The sequence below is a fragment of the Megachile rotundata genome, chromosome 13, assembly GCF_050947335.1.
Source record: "Megachile rotundata isolate GNS110a chromosome 13, iyMegRotu1, whole genome shotgun sequence".
Classification (NCBI taxonomy): domain Eukaryota; kingdom Metazoa; phylum Arthropoda; class Insecta; order Hymenoptera; family Megachilidae; genus Megachile; species Megachile rotundata.
Window position 1 is genome coordinate 12,779,638 of NC_134995.1, and position 22,499 is coordinate 12,802,136.

General features: G+C 42.6%; 1 protein-coding gene across 1 annotated transcript in view; it reads left to right on the plus strand.

The window, feature by feature from the left end:
- The window catches only part of Octalpha2R (alpha2-adrenergic-like octopamine receptor), a 153,277-nt gene extending 132,315 nt beyond the window's left edge, over positions 1-20,962 (plus strand). Inside the window, exons 2-3 of the mRNA XM_003705453.3 lie at positions 12,322-12,702; positions 14,986-20,962. Coding sequence (XP_003705501.1) covers positions 12,322-12,702; positions 14,986-15,576 — 972 coding nt within the window. The 3' untranslated portion in view covers positions 15,577-20,962. The remainder of the gene's footprint in view (positions 1-12,321; positions 12,703-14,985) is intronic.
- Positions 20,963-22,499: the final 1,537 nt, after the last annotated feature.

The following is a 22,499-nucleotide window of genomic DNA, read 5'->3' on the forward strand; positions in this document are numbered from 1 at the left end:
TATTTTCACGCGTTGTATACTCTGCGCCTGCTACTTCCACGCGTCGAAACTCCACGCGTTATATTCTCTACTCCCCCTATTTCCATGCGTTGTAATTTCACGCGTTGTATTCTCTACGCCTCCTATTTCCACGCGTTGTATTCTCTACGCCTCCTACTTCCACACGTCGTAATTTCACGCGTTGTATTCTCTACTCCCCCTATTTTCACGCGTCGAATCTCCACGCGCCGTATTTCCTACGCCCCGTATTTCTACGCGTCGTATTCCCTGCGCCCCATATTTCCAAGCGTCGTAATTCCACGCGTTGTATTCTCAACTCCCCCTATTTCCACGCGTTGTAATTTCACGCTTTGTACTCTCTATTCCCCGTAATTCCACGCTTTGTACTCTCTATGCCCCGTAATTTCACGCTTTGTATTCTCTACGCCCCCTATTTCCACGCGTTGTATTCTCTACGCCTCCTACTTCCATGCGTCGTAATTCCACGCGTTATATTCTCTACTCCCCCTATTTCCACGCGTGATAATTCCACTCGTTGTATTCTCTACGCCTGCTACTTCCACGCGTCGAAACTCCACGCGTTATATTCTCTACTCCCCCTATTTCGACGCGTTGTAATTTCACGCGTTGTATTCTCTACGCCCCCTATTTCCACGCGTTGTATTCTCTACGCCTCCTACTTCCACACGTCGTAATTCCACGCGTTGTATTCTCTACTCCCCCTATTTTCACGCGTCGAATCTCCACGCGCTGTATTTCCTACGCCCCGTATTTCTACGCGTCGTATTCCCTGCGCCCCATATTTCCAAGCGTCGTAATTCCACGCGTTGTATTCTCAACTCCCCCTATTTCCACGCGTTGTAATTTCACGCTTTGTACTCTCTATTCCCCGTAATTCCACGCTTTGTACTCTCTATGCCCCGTAATTTCACGCTTTGTATTCTCTACGCCCCCTATTTCCACGCGTTGTATTCTCTACGCCTCCTACTTCCATGCGTCGTAATTCCACGCGTTATATTCTCTACTCCCCCTATTTCCACGCGTGATAATTCCACTCGTTGTATTCTCTACGCCTGCTACTTCCACGCGTCGAAACTCCACGCGTTATATTCTCTACTCCCCCTATTTCGACGCGTTGTAATTTCACGCGTTGTATTCTCTACGCCCCCTATTTCCACGCGTTGTATTCTCTACGCCTCCTACTTCCACACGTCGTAATTCCACGCGTTGTATTCTCTACTCCCCCTATTTTCACGCGTCGAATCTCCACGCGCTGTATTTCCTACGCCCCGTATTTCTACGCGTCGTATTCCCTGCGCCTCATATTTCCAAGCGTCGTAATTCCACGCTTTGTATTCTCAACTCCCTCTATTTCCACGCGTTGTAATTTCACGCTTTGTACTCTCTATGCCCCGTAATTCCACGCTTTGTACTCTCTATGCCCCGTAATTTCACGCGTTGTATTCTCTACGCCTCCTACTTCCATGCGTCGTAATTCCACGCGTTATATTCTCTACTCCCCCTATTTCCACGCGTGATAATTCCACTCGTTGTATTCTCTACGCCTGCTACTTCCACGCGTCGAAACTCCACGCGTTATATTCTCTACTCCCCCTATTTCGACGCGTTGTAATTTCACGCGTTGTATTCTCTACGCCCCCTATTTCCACGCGTTGTATTCTCTACGCCTCCTACTTCCACACGTCGTAATTCCACGCGTTGTATTCTCTACTCCCCCTATTTTCACGCGTCGAATCTCCACGCGCCGTATTTCCTACGCCCCGTATTTCTACGCGTCGTATTCCCTGTGCCCCATATTTCCAAGCGTCGTAATTCCACGCGTTGTATTCTCAACTCCCCCTATTTCCACGCGTTGTAATTTCACGCTTTGTACTCTCTATGCCCCGTAATTCCACGCTTTGTACTCTCTATGCCCCGTAATTTCACGCTTTGTATTCTCTACGCCCCCTATTTCCACGCGTTGTATTCTCTACGCCTCCTACTTCCATGCGTCGTAATTCCACGCGTTATATTCTCTACTCCCCCTATTTCCACGCGTGATAATTCCACTCGTTGTATTCTCTACGCCTGCTACTTCCACGCGTCGAAACTCCACGCGTTATATTCTCTACTCCCCCTATTTCGACGCGTTGTAATTTCACGCGTTGTATTCTCTACGCCCCCTATTTCCACGCGTTGTATTCTCTACGCCTCCTACTTCCACACGTCGTAATTCCACGCGTTGTATTCTCTACTCCCCCTATTTTCACGCGTCGAATCTCCACGCGCCGTATTTCCTACGCCCCGTATTTCTACGCGTCGTATTCCCTGCGCCCCATATTTCCAAGCGTCGTAATTCCACGCGTTGTATTCTCAACTCCCCCTATTTCCACGCGTTGTAATTTCACGCTTTGTACTCTCTATTCCCCGTAATTCCACGCTTTGTACTCTCTATGCCCCGTAATTTCACGCTTTGTATTCTCTACGCCCCCTATTTCCACGCGTTGTATTCTCTACGCCTCCTACTTCCACGCGTCGTAATTCCAGGCGTTGTATTCTCTACTCCCCCTATTTCCACGCGTCCCACTAATTGTGAAACCCCCTGTACGTCGAATTCAGATACGAAGAAGTGTCCAATAGTTTCAGAAAGCAATGTCCCAAGAACGCTACATTCACCATCGGAGTATTCGGTTCAATTAAGCATGTTTTGAGACAAAAACCCGTTAGCTTTTTGCCCGTCTAGAATCCGCGAGGACCAGACAGGAGGAATGCAATTATTTAGCGGGGAGGTACGAGTTATAATCGTTTTCTCGGTTTCGCGCTGACGGCGTCCTTAAAGAGAGCATGATTTGGCCCGAATCTAGATGAAAAGAAGTAACGAGACGGCAACCTGGAAAGAAATTTAATTGGGTCGGACAAAACGTAGCCACAGGCATTTGGAGCATCGTCGTCCGGCTAGCGTCTGCCTTTTTCGCCTTCGTTGAACTTAATTGAAGCTGTTTCACGGATACCACGCTTGCTGTTCGCTCGACACGCCTCGACAGACAAATCTATAATATCGGCTTTCGTGATCTGTTCAACCGTATTCCGTAACACCATGCGATCGTCTGTGAATCGAGTGCCGTTCGAGTTCGCTCGACCTTGTTATATTGCACGGTTCGAGGGTCGTTAAATCGAAACCGGCCAATAAACGGATGCAGACGGGACGACAAAAATTGCTTCAGGGTGGAAATTATGGACTTTATGGGAATTAGAGATGGGGGTGCAGAAAATTGGGGATATTGCAATTTGTGGATTTTGGGGAAGAGGAGTTTGGGATCATAAAAATTTGTGAATTTAGGGTTATAGAACTTGATAACATACGTGCTTAAAAATCTTCTTTATAAACTCACACTGTGAAACTTGGGAATGCAGTTATTTAGAGATTAAAAAACCTCAAAATCTAAAAGCCCATAAACGCAAAAGTGAATTCCCAAAATTGAGGAATGCAAAACTACCAAAATATAAAAATTTCCCTTATCAGTACACGCATGTATCTATTGAACAATTCCGTTATGAAACCCTTTCATCCAACATCAAAGCAAATGGGTTCCGTATGAACGGAAAGTTTAATTAGAAACGTTTGTTCAGCGTTCCTTTTCAATAACGGCAACACGCGTGTCGGAATCGACGAGTCTGTCAAGCGTTGATGAAAAGTGTTTGACATTGAAGTCGCTATGGGGATGAAAAGGGATGATTCGCGGCGAAAAAGGCTGGCTGCTTCAAACAAATCCGTGCGGGGTCCAGCATGACCTGGATTTCTGCTTTTCCCCTCCATAGACTCTCGTTTCAACGCGTTGTGTAAAAACATGTTGCTTTTTCGACGAACGCTCTTTTATTTCGCGGATCGCGATGTTATGACGTGGCCGAAATAACGGCGATGAAAGTGAGATTGCCAGACGCGCCACTGAATACGAAATTCGTTCAGTAAGTCGAACACGTTCGCTCCAAAAGATTTATCGATCAAATATATTCTTATCGCACCGTTTATTGTTCGAGAGTCAGTTTTCTTCCCAAGGCCGCCTTCCTCGCGATCCACGTCATCATTTTTGCAACGGCGATTTCGTTCAAACTTCGCGCAATTACAGAGGCGGTACTCTCTGTCGGCACCTTTGATCGCTCGAAAACGCTATCCCTTTAAATTGGTTGTACAAGGGAGCGTGAAATTTAAATATAGGAGGTGGGTTTCCTTGTCTGGTGACCGTATGGGCAGATATGGCGCGTGGAAATACCGTACGGGGAGATATGGCGCGTGGAAATACCGTATGGGGAGATATGACGCGTGAAGATTCGACGCGTGGAAATAGGGGGCGTAGAGAACGCAACGCTTGGAAATGGGGGGAGTAGAGAATACCACGCGTGGAATTATCACGCGTGGAAATAGGAGGAGTTGAGAATACAACGCGTGGAATTACGGGACATAGAGAATACAACGCGTGGAATTACGGGACATAGAGAGTACAAAGCGTGGAATTACGGGGCATAGAGAGTACAAAGCGTGAAATTACAACGCGTAGAAATAGGGGGAGTTGAGAATACAACGCGTGGAATTACGACGCTTGGAAATATGGGGCGCAGGGAATACAACGCGTGGAAATACGGGGCGTGGAGATTCGACGCGTGAAAATAGGGGACGTAGAGAACGCAACGCTTGGAAATGGGGGGAGTAGAGAATACCACGCGTGAAATTACAACGCGTGGAAATAGGGGGAGTTGAGGATACAACGCGTGGAATTACGGAACATAGAGAATACAAAGCGTGGAATTACAGGACATAGAGAGTACAAAGCGTGGAATTACGGGGCATAGAGAGTACAAAGCGTGAAATTACAACGCGTGGAAATAGGGCGAGTTGAGAATACAACGCGTGGAATTACGACGCTTGGAAATATGGGGCGCAGGGAATACAACGCGTGGAAATACGGGGCGTGGAGATTCGACGCGTGAAAATAGGGGGCGTAGAGAACGCAACGCTTGGAAATGGGGGGGTAGAGAATACCACGCGTGAAACTACAACGCGTGGAAATAGGGGGAGTTGAGAATACAACGCGTGGAATTACGACGCGTGGAAATATGGGGCGCAGGGAATACAACGCGTGGAAATACGGGGCGTGGAGATTCGACGCGTGAAAATAGGGGGCGTAGAGAACGCAACGCTTGGAAATGGGGGGGTAGAGAATACCACGCGTGAAATTACAACGCGTGGAAATAGGGGGAGTTGAGAATACAACGCGTGGAATTACGACGCGTTCTCTTCTTAAATCAACTCTTTCACTGAGCTGAAATGTCTTCTCACTTTCCAAAAATGACTGACGTGACTGTCATTGGATCACACACCGATTCTTTTGATTTCGTCATTTAAATTGTTCCTCTCTCTCTCTCTCTCTCTCTTTCTCTCTAAGAGGTTTCCTTCTCTAGCGCCGCCTCTTGTATCCTAACTCTTTTGATGTAATAATCTTGCGACGTAACGCGCAACTTCGCAATACGGCGTAGAAATTTACGTTTGAAGTTTATTCGTCGGTTAAACGCGTGAGATGGAAGTCCTCGAGTCGTAAAACCACCCTATTTCACAATGACGTCGTTATCGGAAAAGTAATTTCGTCAATTTCTATCGCGGCGAACGCGTTTCAATCTCGTAATAGAAGAGCGAATGCAGAATTCTTCGTACGACGTCGTTGGCGGGAAAACGCTCGGTAGTTCGTCATCGGAAAGCAGCGAGGCATTAATAATCGCGTGTCACGGACGCAGGCTCCGGGAACGTAATCTCTTAACGTCGCGAAATTCCGCGAATTTGCATCTTATTAAAAAATAATCCACCGCACCGTGAACCGGGCCGGAAGACGCGGCGCGTTCTTCGGCTGGAACGTAATTTCGTGCCTAATCGCGTTCAACCGGTCCCGGTCTTTTCACGCTACCGCGAGCCGCGTGCTATTATGAAAATTACCAGCAATCGAGAAGTCACCACGAAATGTTTCATTAAAGATGGTCGAAGTTTCGGAACCCCTTCGCTGATGAGAATCAAAGTGGCGAGAGGGTCATGCCATTAATTAATCCCTTCGGTTCTGAGGGCGCAGATTGCGGGTCTTTCGTATTTCAAACTGTGCTGATGGAAATTCATATTTGTACTCTTGGATTTTGTCATGCAATTTTTTTAATTTTTGGGCTCTTAGATTTTTACGTTTTTAGATTTCTTGATATTTGGATTTTTAGATTGTTAGATTGTTAATTTGTTGGTTGGGATGCTAATGTAAACAAGATGGTCGTCGAGAACCAAGATGGTGGCCAAGAATCAAGATGGCCGTCAAGAGTCAAGATGGCCGTCAACGACAAGCTACATATTAATTAAACATTAGAGTACTGTTTTAATTAGAGTATAGAATTAACAGTCAACAAAGAAATGAAAAGAACATGTAGAAAATAGAACAAAGAGATGTGTGAAGCAGCAGGGGTATCACAACAAGATGGCCGTCAAGAACCAAGATGGCCGTCAAGAATCAAGATGGCCGTCACCGACAAGCTACATGTTAATTAAATATTAGAGTACTGTTTTAATTAGAGTATAGAATTAACAGTCAACAAAGAAATGAAAAGAACATGTAGAAAATAGAACAAAGAGATGTGTGAAGCAGCAGGGGTATCACAACAAGATGGCCGTCAAGAACCAAGATGGCCGTCAAGAATCAAGATGGCCGTCAGCGACAAGCTACATATTAATTAAACATTAGAGTACTGTTTTAATTAGAGTATAGAATTAACAGTCAACAAAGAAATGAAAAGAACATGGAGAAAATAAAACAAAGAGATGTGTGAAGCAGCAGGGGTATCACAACAAGATGGCCGTCAAGAACCAAGATGGCCGTCAAGATCCAAGATGGCCGTCAACGACAAGCTGCATGTCAATTAAACATTAGAGTACTGTTTTAATTAGAGTATAGAATTAACAGTCAACAAAGAATGAAAAGAACATGTAGAAAATAGAACAAAGAGATGTGTGAAGCAGCAGAGGTATCACAACAAGATGGCCGTCAAGAACCAACATGGCCACCAACAGTACATATTAATTAAACATTAAACTACAAATTTAATTAAAGTACAGAATTAACCATCGACAAAGAACTGAAAAGAACATGAAAGAAATAGAGCAGAGATGGGTAAAGCAGGGGTATCGATGCCGAGATTATTTCAGCGAAAGAGCGAAATTCAAGTTATTGGTTACGAAATCCTGGCTCGGATTCTTTTCAATAAGAACGTGTCACCCCCTTTTCAGAGATAAGTATAGATAGCATCGATTGGACGATTCGCGGCTTCCTTCGAGAAGTTTAAAGATTAGGAATTCATCATGACGGTTTCCCAGCGTGAATGGTACCGGTTCATTTTACCAGTCTGTTCCTTTGACGCCACGATTGATACTCCCTTTGTCCCGTCGGCCATTGTGATCCGCTGTTGCTTTTACCGACGCGTTTGCTCGACTTGAAATAGAAACGGGAAGAAATGAATTTCTTCCTTCCTTTTCGCATTCAATGGCCAAGTTTCGAGGTAAGACTCGCAGGTGGATGTTATATTACTTGTTCGAGAGGCTTTCAGCTACTTTCGGATGAGTCTCGTCGTTGCTTTAATTGTGTTAATATTTGACCGGGAATGTGCTGCGAACTGCAGCCGAATAAAACAATATTTGTCGAGATAACGTTAGCCGTAATGTATTATTTTGAACGACGTTGCTAACGTCCGGATAGAGACGATATTTGCCGTGGAAACTACGCTATGAAAATCACCAGTTAGCCGCTCTATTCTCCTCTGTTATTTCAGCTGGCAATTTCTTTCGGCACAGTTTCTATGTAAACTAACGAATCGTTATCAGGCTCCTCAGAAATGACGATTCACATTCACAAATATTTCCGTATGATGTTAATATACTCTAAAACTATTGTCATGAATCATCACATTTTTGGTCAGTCACATTAAGAGTGACGAATGAATTTTTATCACATTTTATTTGATGTTAGTTGAAGAATCAATTTAAAGGTCAACTTGTGCAACCAACATATTCACACATTTAACATAGCATCAGATCTAAAGTTCGACTTCTAGTTAAATGTCTTAATGTGGTCCTCAAAGTACAAAATAAAGTGTTTAATCAACATAACAGATTCGACTCTGAATTACCTGATTTGCCATTTATTTAGCATTTTACCGAGTAATTTTTCAAGAAAGATCGTCTATCAGAGATTCGGTAATTGAAATGGTTGGCGCTGGCCAGTTCAGGAAACGAGTTCAGGATCGCGGTGGCGTCGTTCCGACGAAAATGACCAAGGATACGCCATTTGGCGAATGACATCGTTCTGCCGCAGTGAACGTCGAGCTAGCAAGAATATCAGCTCCCGCAAAAAGAGCGAGCCATTGCTTTAATTTACCGTATGATTCACAGAATTTTTTGGTCAAGATCCATTCGGAATCTGGACAGTCTACTAACGGCCAAGGAAAAATAGGAGGCAGAGTTATTATTCATGATTTCATGAATTTTCATTCGCGCCGCTCGAGATTGCTCGTTATACATCGGGCAGAAAACGCGCGTGTCGTAAACCTGTTTGTTTCGCGCTGCCGACCTTTTCGTATCGAGAGAAACACGAGGGGAATGAATTTTTCATTAAGAAACCCGCGAGAGTGTAAACGCGCGGTTTAAAAAAAATATTCCGCAACCGTGAACCTGGAATGGGGAAACGGGGCGACGTTTGACGTCAGCGACAGTCCTTCCTTTTCGCCCTCGCAGACCCTGGCAATCTCGGTCGCTATATCGCCTAATTATATTGTCTGACTATAGCCCACCTGCTTTTTATCGACGATCGATACTATATTGATGTGATTGGTGATAGGTAATGAAAATGAAATATCAAACTTGTTAAATGGGACGCAAGATTTACTTATTTTGTACTGTAGATATTGAGTAGTACTTAGATATGGGGGTTTAGAGATATGGGGATGAAGATATTTAAAAATATGGGGATTTGATCACTGTAGAATTTGAAGATATAGGAATTTAGAGACGTAGGTATTTGAGAAAATGGGTCTTCTTTGCAAAGGTGGAATGTGAAGCTTCGTGTTTAGTTCAACGCGTAGTATTTCGACGTGTGGTAATTCGGAGCGAGGTAATTCAACGCGTGGTAGTCCAACGCGTGATAATTCGATGCGTGATAATTCAACGCGTAGTAATTCGACGCGAGGTAATTCGACGCGAGGTAATTCGACGCGTGGTAATTTGACGCGTGGTAACTCGACGCGTGGTAATTCGACGCGTAGTAATTCGACGCGTGGTAATTCGATGCGTGGGAGTTCAACGCGTAGTAATTCGATGCGTGGTAATTCGACGCGTGGCAATTCGACGCGAGGTAATTCGACGCGTGGTAATTTGACGCGTGGTAACTCGACGCGTGGTAACTCGACGCGTGGTAATTCGACGCGTAGTAATTCGACGCGTGGTAACTCGACGCGTGGTAATTCGACGCGTAGTAATTCGACGCGTGGTAATTCGATGCGTGGGAGTTCAACGCGTAGTAATTCGATGCGTGGTAATTCGACGCGTGGCAATTCGACGCGTGGTAATTTGACGCGTGGTAACTCGACGCGTGGTAATTCGACGCGTAGTAATTCGACGCGTGGTAATTCGACGCGTGGTAATTCGACGCGTGGTAATTCGACGCGTGGTAATTCGATGCGTTGGAATTCGACGCGTGGTAATTCGACGCGTGGTAATTCGATGCGTTGGAATTCGACGCGTGGTAATTCGACGCGTGGTAATTCGATGCGTTGGAATTCGACGCGTGGTAATTCGATGCGTGGTAGTTAAACGTGTAGTAATTCGACGCGTAGTAATTCGACGCGTGGTAATTCGACGCGTGGTAATTCGATACGTGGTAATTCAATGCGTGGTAGTTCAACGCGTAGTAATTCGATGCGATAGTAATTCGATACGTGGTAATTCGATGCGTGATAATTCGATACGTAGTAATTCGATGCGTAATAATTCAACGCGTGATGATTCGATGCGTGCATGCGTAACCTAATATTGTATATTCTTTATTGACTTTTTTCCTATTTCTGCAATATACAGAGTGTCTCACAGCTAGTGTAGAAAGCATGTCAGCTACTTTCTATTTCACTGCACTAGTTGTGACCCTGTATAAGAATCTAAAGAACCCTGAATCAACTGATTTCAAACTCTTAGAATTAAGCAATATAAAAAATTGAGGGCACCTGCATCTGAATAAAGAGTTTTGAAGATATCTTAAGATCTAAAAATCTAAACACCTAGAAACCCAGAAAGATGTTCTATTCAGCGAATAAAAAATGAACAGCAGAAATTATTATTCTACCTCACATATTCTGAAAGGAGTCATTTGTTCCACGTGTTTGCGAGGTACGAACCGAGTGGAGGTTTTTTCAATTTTCTTAACCAGAACCGGTGAGAAAAAGCCGTCCAACGGTCGGATGTCACATTCATGAGACCGCTCGCGTAACGGTGCTATGAAAAGAAAGGAAAACGGCCAACGGCCACGAAAAGGGAAGATTAAACGTTCAACGTTGAGAGATTAAATTTTATACGTGCTAATCGTTTCACTACGAAACTTCTGACCTTACATGAGTCGAGAACAATATATTGGATCGTGGAAATATTGGGATATTTCTGATATTAGGTCGAAGGGATATTAGGAAGTTAGCTTCAACTGATATTTGAACTTCAGATCAGGAATACAGGAATTTCGTGACTCTCAGAACTTTGCGAGGACACATACCAAGACTCCGTGTCAAGTTTGTACGTATACATTTTGAGTAGAACTCGAGACCTTAAAATGTGTGCCAACGAAAGACAAAGAAGCGCATCCTGAAAGAAATTCGAAGATCGAATGTCCTTCCGCTAGAATGCCGTTCTATCGTGCACAAAGTAAATGGATAGCGTTAAAGTAGAATGTGGTCGGACGTAATGCGATACAGGGATTACTTTGTGTTACGGTTCGCTACACCGGTCTACGTTAGATCCTATTGCAAGTCTGAGCCACGATCTGATCCAGTCGGTGGATCCATTTTCTACTTTCATCCAGTATCGTGTTTTGCACGTCCATTTTGTACAGCAGCGCCTCACGCGTCAGGCAAATGAATTTAGCAAAAATTTCGAATTAAAAAAGTTCCATTTGGTAATTGAAAAAGGACACTGTTAATAAATAAATGTTGTCGTTTCGCGCATAATTCAAATGCAAATGCAACGCGAAGAAGTTATTACACGGAATCAAACGTCCTCTGTTCGGGGGCGGTGGTTCGTTTTATTCCGGCTAGTTCGCGGAACCGCGTCGTAAATTAAATTGAATTAAACTCTAACGCGTGCACGGCGCACGTATACACATACTCGTATTTCACGTGCACCCCCTGCTATACGTGCTCGTACGTACACATCACTGTAACCCAGTTTTGCTTGCGTTACCCGCGTGACCATAAAAGTATTATGAATACGGCCATCTAAATGATATGCTAACCGAGCCGGAACCAACCGGGACTTTCGGACGATGGGACGCTGGAAAATTTAGGTTCGGACTTTCGTACTTTGCAATATTAGGTGTATTCTGTACGTTTCAGTTTATTACTTTTGGGTGTTGGAATTTAGGGATTTTAGGGATATTGGGATTTGGGGTTGTAGGAGAGGTGTAGGATGTTGGGACCTTTAAGGTGTTGGGATGTGAGAATAGTGGGAGATAGGGATATGTGACACATATGGATATTGGGACTTTTGAGATACTGGGATGTGAGGCTAGTGGGGCATAGGAATATGTGACACATATGGATATTGGAACTTTTGAGATGTTGAGATGTGAGGATAGTGGGAGGTAGGGATATGTGACACATATGGATATTGGGACCTTTGAGGTGTTGGGATGTGAGGATAGTGGGAGATAGGGATATGTGACACATATGGATATTGGGACCTTTGAGGTGTTGGGATGTGAGGATAGTGGGAGATAGGGATATGTGACACATATGGATATTGGGACCTTTAAGGTGTTGGGATGTGAGGATAGTGGGACATACCGATATGTGACACATATGGATATTAGAACTTTTGAGATGTTGAGATGTGAGGATAGTGAGACATAGCGATATGTGACACATGTGGATATTAGAACTTTTAAGACGTTGAGATGTGAGGATAGTGGGAGATAGTGATAGGGACATATGGATATGTGATGCATATGAATATTGGATCATACTTTATTTAGTTGTCACTGGTTCTTGTTGCAGCTCTCAGAGGACATCGGTTACGTCCTCTACTCCGCTCTGGGCAGCTTCTACATCCCCTCGTGCATCATGGTGTTCGTGTACATACGCATCTACTTCGCGGCGAAGGCCCGAGCGCGTCGAGGCATTCGCAAGCAGCCTCGTCCTCGCGCAGTGGTACCACCCGAATCACCAGACGTCAGACAGACTAGTTTCACCCAAAGCACACCTGCCACGGAATCGAAGAAACCACCGGGTTCCGTGATGGAGAACGTGGCCACCATCGAGAACCAGCCGGTTCAGATTCCTATAGTCACTTGCGATTTTGCTAGTGACGTCAGCACCTCCGAAGCGGACCCTGGCGGAGGAAGCAGCATACCTATGGAGGAGAAAGACACTCTCAAGGTTTGTTGAAGATTTAGATTTAACTTAGATAGGTTTTTTAGAGGATGAAGTGTGGTTAGGTGGTTGGATACTGAACCTGCGTATGTGAAATGAAAGGAGCACCTGTACACATATGAACATACACACACATGTACCTGTACACATATGGGCATATACACACATGCATCTGTACACATATGAACATACACACACATGTACCTGTACATATGTGAACATACACACACATGCACTTGTACACATATGAACATACACACAGATGCACCTGCACATATGTGAACATACACACAGATGCATCTGTACACATATGAACATACACACACATGTACTTGGACATATGTGAACATACACACACATGCACCTGTACACATATGAACATATGCACACATGCACTTCCACCTGCACACGTACGAACACACAAAGACACGCACACACATACACACATTCACAAAAATAACCAAGTCATACACGTCCTTCGTCAAAGAGTTTCGTCAAAAGTGTGGCGCAAATATCGACTGGTATTTTTGAACACCGTATATGCCCGATAACAAACGAGCCCCATTCACGACCGGCGTAGAGTGGATGATTCTGTATGTTTAACAACATTATTCCGAAGCACGACTCGCACGCGAATCGGACCATCAATCACGGTCGAGTTACGAGCACTCGTTTCAAATTCCACGCGTAGGACCAGCCGCTTTAATGCATATACGGTCTGAATTCGGAGCTCAGCAGACATTATCGTTTGTTACGGGTATCAAACGACCCCGTGAAAAAATTACCGTTCAGTACTTTGCTCGGCAAACTCTGTTGATATGCCCGGTTTCGAACGCGTTCAAAGACACCTACTTATTCAATAACTTCAGTTTCGGAATCCGAATATAATCCCTGAAATCTGGTGGCGCATAAAAGTGGCAGTAAATCCGAAGCCATTCGATTTCTCCGAAGAAAGGGTCACAATAACGCGTCCGACGTATCGATCACAGAACGCAGAAATTGCTACTTTTGATCGCCGCTCGTAAACTACCATTCGATCGAATTAGAAGTTGCCGACGAGAGGCTCCGTTATTTTCAATCGAAGGGACTCCTTGTCGCCGAATGAACATTTATGAGATCCTCTATGAAATCACACGGATCGCTAGCTCCGCGGGTACCGCGTGATATATACTCTCGTCGGAGATTCGACTGGGCACTTTATCTTCCTGAACGAGGATTTATCTTTCGACGCTTCAGAGTTTCACCGATTCTAATTATGTGGGTTTGAGATCTGTAATTTTTGAAATTTATCAAATTTAATATCAGACCAGTTTGTCAAATTGTAAAGATACATTTCAATATGTTCAAGCTTATCAAACATCCCTATTCAAACATCCATACAAAATTAAATATGTTTAACTCTGTACACTCCTCAATTTCTTTTACCTACCTACTTTTCAATTTACAAAATGGATGAAGATAGGAGAGTCCCATAAAATGTGTTGCAACAAGACGGAGCATGTGACAAATGCAGTTATCTTTTATTATAAGTAGCAAATAAATGATAACATACATATTCATGTACATATACATATACATATAAGAGACATGTGATGTAGAGCCACATTCCACATGCAATGGGTTAAAGTGACTCTAACTTTAGGGTCCATGTGCAGACCAGCCATGTGCATTGGTTGTTAGACTGACAGTGTCTCCTTGCTCTTCCATTGCTATCAAGACCACCATTCTTCCAGGATAATTAACCTAGTAATTATTTATGAAAAATATTAAGATGATGTGACTGTTGCATGCAGAGATTAAAATGACTACTCTAACCTTGCGGTCCATGTGCAGACTAGCCATGTGCATTGATTATCAAACTGACAATGTCTCCTTGCTCTTCCATTGCTGTTAAGATCACCACTCTTTCATAATAATTAACCTAATCATTATTTCTGAAAAATGTGAAGATGATGTGACTGTTGCATGCAGAGGTTAAGATGACTCCTCCAACTTTGGAGTCCATGTGCAGACCCGCCACGTGCATTGGTTATCAAACTGACAGTGTCTCCTTGCTCTTCCATTGCTGCTAAGACCACCATTCTTCCAGGATAATTAACCTAGTCATTATTTATAAAAAAGATGTAACTGAGTGTAGGGGTTGAAATGACTACTCCAACCTTGCGGTCCATGTTCAGACCAGTCATTGCCTATCAAACTAACAATGTCTCCTTGGTCTTCATTGCTGTTAAGACCACTTAATTAATCTAGTCATTTCTAACAAATGTGAAGATGTAACATTGTGTGCAGGTAACGATCCCCATGCCGGTGCAGAAGAGCAGTCTGAAGGCGACGCTGTCGGTGAACGGCGACGGTCAATCGAGCGTGCCGTCGCGTTGCCGGGCGCCTAGCGTGGGCATCGACGTCGACATGGTTTCCGAGTTCGATCCCTCGTCGTCGGACAGCGGCGTGGTGTCGAGATGCGCCGTGGTGAAGCCGTTGAAGCTGCGCCTTTGCCAGCCGATCTTCGGTCGCAAGAACCTGGGCAAGCTGCGACGGGAGCACGGGGACGGTGGTCGCTCGGCGGGCAAGGACGACTCCGGCGAGGGCAAATCGTCGAAGCCGCGCGACCCCGAGAGAGAGAAGAGGAGACTGGCGAGAAAGAAGGAGAAACGAGCCACTCTGATACTCGGTTTCATTATGGGCAGCTTCATCGCCTGCTGGCTGCCCTTTTTCGTCCTGTACATCGCGAAACCTCTGTTCCCGGACGTCGAAATACCCACCCAAGCGTTCGTGATCGCGTTCTGGCTGGGATACATGAACTCTGCCCTGAACCCGTTCATTTACACCGTCTTCAACAAGGACTTTCGACGCGCGTTCCGTCGTATACTGTTCAAATGAAAACGGTCGAATCGCGATGTCGGTTAATTCGGGTCGAATTCCGAGCATCGCGAGGAAAAAGTCGACGCTCTCGAAAGCGCGTCCCGGCGGAGAGGCTGAGAAAAACACGTTTATACCCGAGAGATTCGCGCTCGCTTCTCGAAAAACTTTCCGACGGAAACTCGGTGAAATTTCGAGCACGGAATCGCGATACCGCGGCGCAAATTCCTGTCCAGATGTCGTCTCGGGGAATTCGCGAGCCGAGAAATATGCGATCGAGTATACTCGCGTCGAATCGTCGCCGGATACGTGCTCGACGGAACGTCTCGAAAACGAAACACGACAAATTCGATAACCCGGTTACCAGTGACGGTCATGAATCCTCTATGAGCCGAATCCTGGACTAACAGGGAAGTTTCAGCAACAGCTGCTCGAACCCTCGATACAACTTACGAATGCTTGTCGATTCAACGTGACACCGTCGAAGACAGATGGGATATCGCGACGGGTATCTACGCGAACTCGAGGACGCTAGAACTGATTGTACATTCGGGTTAGAGTCAAATCCTCGCTGAGGGAGATCGATCTTCTGCAATCTTTCTAATAACTTTCCGAAATTTACAGATGCACAAATTCTTTACTAAATAAATTTGCAAAGCAAGTCTGTAAATTACAAATTTTCTGTAACTTTATTTTTATGCCTTTATGAAATCAGTCAAGTCTTAAAATTGATGAAGTCAAATTTTTTAATGTACGCTACTTTTAATTTTTTTCACTGTTTCTTTCATTTCAATATTTCTAAAATATTCAGATGCATACACGATTTTATAAATTTCTCAAATTACCATTTTGCGAAGACAGAGATTTATATATTCTCAAATTTGTACATTAGTAAGTTTGGAAATAGATGAACAGAGATCGGTTTCCCTCCGCCATTTTCTCTAGGGAGGCCTCGTCGAACGTTGGCAAGGGAAGTCTCCGAAGGACGTTTGTGGGCGCGATTCTCTCGGTAAAACGAGACAGTCGGGGTGTCGGAAAAAGTACATGCGGATTTAATATTAATTTTGCTACCATCAACCACCATTTTCATGTTTATTTCAATTCTAAAATATCGGTATAATTGAAAAACCTTCGTTTCAAGAAAAACTAACCTGATTACTTTTCAAAACTAACTGTTACATTTGAAAACTAACCTAACTGTTATATTTGAAAACTAACCTAACTGTTACATTTAAAAACTAACTTGTTACATTTAAAAACTAACTGTTACATTTCAAACCTAACCTAATTCTTCCATTTCTGTGAAAGAACAGAAAACAAATATTTTATGAAAGAGCTTTGCAAAAATATTTCTACCGAACATTTAAAACTTTGAGAAGGTTTTGAAAAGTTACGAAAAAACATCGCCATCATAAGTAACATAACCTTGATTTATATCCATTTGTTTCGGAATAGCGGAAAAATATTTAATTTGAATTTATCTCCGACACAAAAAACCGCAGGAACTTTTTCCTGTATCCTCGTGTTTTCCCTCGAAACTTTTCCCTTCGACCTCGCCAACGAACGGAGTACATCCACGATATTCATCCTCCTCTGAGTTCCTTCGGCAAACGACACACGGTCCGATTGTAAATTAAACGTCGCGACAATCCACTATTATCGATGTACGTGAATATGTAGATATGCAGACATAACTGTTATAAGACAAATTTTAGAGGTTATGGCGTAAGACTTCGCTCTTTCGTTCTCGTTATTTTGATTACGAATAACCATCAAAATCTCTCTTACCTGCAAGTAGAATATCAAATTTTTTTATAGGTACACTGTTTCAATTTTTTTTGTGCACTGGTAGTCGTAAAAAAATTTTGTGAACAATATTCGTCTCATTTTTCATTACAAATAATTTACGAATATTTAATGATGACGAAATTATTTTGTTAACCAAAGAGAATTATAATCAGTCATTTATTTGTTATTGAATCAAAAATTAACTGTTTGATAAAATTGAGATAAAATTGATAAATTGCTACCATGAGTTTATCCAAAAAATTAACTGTTTAATAAAATTGCGGTGCTACCATGAGTTCATCGAAAAGAACTGTTTAATAAAATGGAGGTTCAACGAAAGAATGCTTATTCGTAACCAAAGTAAAAATTTCCGATCGTTGAAATTTCCATAAACTCAACTCGAAATTAATTTGTACTGGACTTTTTCAAGAAGATTATTTTGGATCTTTGTAGATATGTATAGTGAGCGCATGCGTGTATATAAGAGGGTCGTCGCGATCCGTGGAGAGAGTTTTCGTTCCAAAATCGAAAAAATGGTGTCTCGTAGGCGGGCACGAGACCGGGAAACAAGTTGGAGAAACTGAGATAGGACAACGGGAAGTTTGTTCGCGCTCACCGGGAATTGGAAAAGAAACCGCGAAGTAGGGTTCGTAAGTTCGCATGGTTGCCCCGTTTCGTGCCCCGGGGGATGGAAAACTTTCTCGGGAACGAGTCGCGTCTCGCGTGTAATAATAACGTAACCGTTGTATAATACTCTACACGGAGATAAAGGAACATAATCGAGCGGAGGCTCGATCGAAACGATCGTGGACAAATAATAGATCACGAGGCGAACATGTTTCCTATTAAATAGGCACATCTCTCGTTAGCATCGGTTAATCGTGTAACGTTTAATCAGTTTTTCGAATTCTACGACTTCGCTAAAAATTAAGGGAAAAGAATGTACGTGGTATCTATATAAACGTAGGAGTTTCTCCGTTATAAATTAATAAAAAAAATATACCGTGTGCGAATTCTGATAGAGAAGAGGGGACGGGAAACACGATCGAGGGTACTTTATAATTAATTGCCTTTTTCGACGACGTTCAAATATGAACGGCTTTATTTGTTTATCGAACACTAACGGCACACAGAAACAGTGCGGTTTCAATTATTACGCGGCATTACGCAATATTTGCGCGACGGGGTGCCAATTCGCGATCGGCCACTTTATAATTTAACGCCTAGCGAGCTCGCCAAACCACCGAACGAATCCACCCCCCATCGAAATTGATCAACACCCACACACGGTTACTTAATTTCTAACAACAGTTCGATCGTGGATCAGTGATGGCCCGTGGACAAACACTCGGGGCTTCGATTAATATTTCATTAGTTAACTAGCAGTTTACCTATAAATTTGTTAACTACATTGTTTCAAAATTACTGCTCTAATTATTAGTAATTATGTGTACACAGTATGTCGGATAAATAACGGAACTTTTTAAATAAAAAGAATTAGTTATTTTGTCACAATTAATTTACGTCCCTGGGCTCACACAGTGTATCTATATTTATTAATTTCTTAGTGTAGCAGTTACTGCAAGACTTTCTAAATTAAATTCACAAATTGCAAAATTTTTAAAATTATAAATCCCTAGATCATGAAACTTCACAGCCCCTAATTCTTTAAATTCTCAAGCTCAATTTCGTGAAGCTTTTCAAAGCTTTCAAACTTCATCCCCTAAATTTTTTATTGGATTTCAGAACATCACTGATCCACGTCTGTGTAAAGTACTAGTCTAATCCCTTTCAAAACTTCATGAATTCACAGAAATTTGATTTCAACCCCTTCACGATATTTATAAGCTCATGTAAACGTCACATTACACAAGCTAATAAAATCTCGACAATATTTATAAGTAGTATAAAATCTCCCACATTTGATCTTTAATAAACATCTGCTAAAAGAAGTTCTCCACTATAATTCCCTCTGTTAGAATAAACGATAAAATCCGTGAAAATCTGTGGAACGTGCATTGAAAATTCTTGTTGGTAGCAGAGTTGGGCATTATTTCATCTAATTTTCTACCACAAATTTTGAATAAATTGAAATATTTGAAATGGTGCTTAAAAATAATTTGTAATTGAATTCATTCTATTTCATACAAAATAAGCATAACCTCAATTTTGAATAATTCTAATAAGTTTGCAAGAAAAATTTAAGGAAATGAAGATCGACTACAACACTGATCGATTGTTAACAAATATTTTGTTTATTCGAAAGTTGTGTGAGAAGGTTACTCGAAATAATGTCCAAGTCTGGTTGGTAGACGGTTGTATCCGAAATTTCGACGTCCTAATTTCCAGCCAGCGGAAACAAATCAAAGAGCGGTAAAACGTTGCTCGTTAATCGAGAAACGGGCCAGCATGCTGCCGAAACAAATTTCGAAAAACAATTTCCCCGATACTTTTACGCCACCGCATTCAATCTGGTCTCTCTATTTCGTAGATTGAAGATCATCCCCGTGGCTCTGACCGAGCGGGAATAAAAAAATTACTTGGAACTTCTATACCGGACCAGATCGAAATCCCGGCATTTCTGTCCGAGGATTAAGTGGTAAGAATCGTGCATTTCGCTCCCCTGACACACAGCGCGTATCCGTTCTTTGATTTCGCAAAAGTTTCATAGCTTCCGGTGATTCAATTCGACGCAAATAGCGATTGGAAATCTTCTACGTTTATTAAATAACGGATTCGATCGACTTTTCTCTATTTTCAACGCACTGCGGACATGTTAGTTCTCTCTGGGGAATACTGGGGTGGACACATCAATTTTATTTTGTTTAGTTTGTTATAATATTTCATTTAGGTGGGTAAAGTTTCGGTATTTTGTGCAATTTGGATTTTTTGAAAATTGTTAAAATTGTACTTTAGAAATTTTATAATCGGATGCAGGTTTTTAATTTTACAATTTTTCAAATTTGAATGTTATGGAATTTTCGTGTGTTTATTTTCTTAAATTCTTCACTTACCAAGCTTTAAAAATTCCTTCAGAAATTTTCCTGAGTTACCAAGTCTTCAAAATTCTTTCAAAAATTTTCCTAAGTCACCAAATCAAATAGCCACGTTTGTAAATTTTCAAGACCTCAAACTTGCAAGTCCTCAAATTTCCAAATCCTCATATTTGTCCCCTACTTCCCTAGTTTTCCTAGGGAAACTAATACGTTCCGCAGTGTACAAAGCCCAAACAAAAGCAATAAAACCGATAAGATCCGAAAGTGTGAACCTGAATCGGCGATTTCGAGGATCGATCACGGCCGAGGTTGATGCAGCCTTGATGATTATTTGAACGGGCGACCGGTGCGAACGCAACGTTTGCACGGTTAACCATAGAACGGTTTGCATGGAAAATTGCGGATGAAAGCGTAGAAGTCTTTTCTACGTGGTTGCTGGAAATTGATTTCGACCGGCGGGACGTGACGAGCATTCGTTATCGTCCTCTGCCAATATTAGCCGACGTATAAAATTAAAAGAAACATCCTTGATGAACGTGAGGGAGAATCATGAGGCAAACATTCTTTGCAATTCGATATTTATTGTGTCAGTGCGACATCTGGAGGGAGTACAGGTTATTACAGGGAGTACGGGGAGTACAGGGAAATAAGAGGACGTATTTGAGTTTGTAAAGGGAAGAGGGTGAAGGAAGGTTTTAACAGAGAGAGAGAAACGTCAGTTCTAACCGATGTGGCAATATTTCGAGCCATCGAGTTCCCTCATGCGTTCTCCCTCCGCCATCTTGTCCGCACGGATCGTTTCCCGAAATCGAACTCATTTCGTGAAAATTCCCGTTCGCTCGAGTTGGACACAGCAATAGAGAGAAAACGGGTCGGTTTGTCGTTAAAGAAACTTAATTCTAGATCGATGTAAGATGTAAAACGGGAGATCTCCCGTAGCGATAACGTAGAGCTTAGCGTGAAGCAGGCGCTAACAAGTGGAATACCGTGAATCCGTAAACATTTGCAACTAATTAACAAACGTAAACTGTCGTTTACCATTTAATACCGTTATGTGTACGCCTTAGGCGGTCGGACAGAATTTTTGCAAAACCGAACATTTTTCGATGAATCTCTCTGTGTGTGTCAAGTAATAATTACCTAACCCTACACACGTTAAGCATGATATGCTTATAAAGGTATATGCGACATTAGGCCGTGATACAGCTGAACGGAACGACTTTCGAATAGAGTATTAACGATCATTCTAATTAATTGTTACGCCCGTCTCTTTAAAGCGACACCGCGACACGTCGCGATTGCTAAATAAACGAACACGATACTTTGTATTTATACACATTGTACACAGATATGTATATTACTATTGTTATTAATATTATTCTTTATTATTATTAACAGATTTACCATTATTCTTATTATCACCATTGTCATTCTCGTTCTTATTGCCATCTTGTACATTGAATAAACGACCATTATTATTTCGATCAGAACGGCGTCCATATTAATACCGAACGCGAGATCGTCCTTTTTAATTTTACCGGTTAATTTACGATCTTCGAATTTCTACGTTCGAAGATGCCGCGGACTGTCTGGTGCCGAATGCGGAGATTCATGCAACCGCTATCAGACACTTTTATCGCGTTCGATTTATCTTTCCAACATGCGATTCATTCTCTCAACTTTCAAATTCTTTCAAATTAACTGCAATTTATACTGCGGGTTAGCCAGACATTTTTACGTTGAACTAGATTGGGAAACCTATATTTGGGAATTTCTGAAGCTCTGAATTTTTAGGTACAATAGATCCTTAGATCTGATACTTAAATTACACATACAAGAGCCGACATTTTCATGTACCTAAATTTCAAGTATCCTTAATTTACGTTTATCTCTACTTCTTGCGTATGCGCACTCGGAATTACAACGCGTGGAAATACGGGGTGTAGAGAATACAACGCGTGGAGATTCGACGCGTGAAAATACGGGGCATAGGAAATGTAACGCGTGGAGTTACAGCGCGTGGAGATTCGATGCGTGGAAATATGAGGCGTAGGGAAAATATCGCGTGGAATTACAGCGCGTGGAAGTAGGGGGGCGTAAAGACTACAATGCGTGGAAATAGGGAAAGTAGAGAATGCAAAGCGTGGAATTACAACGCGT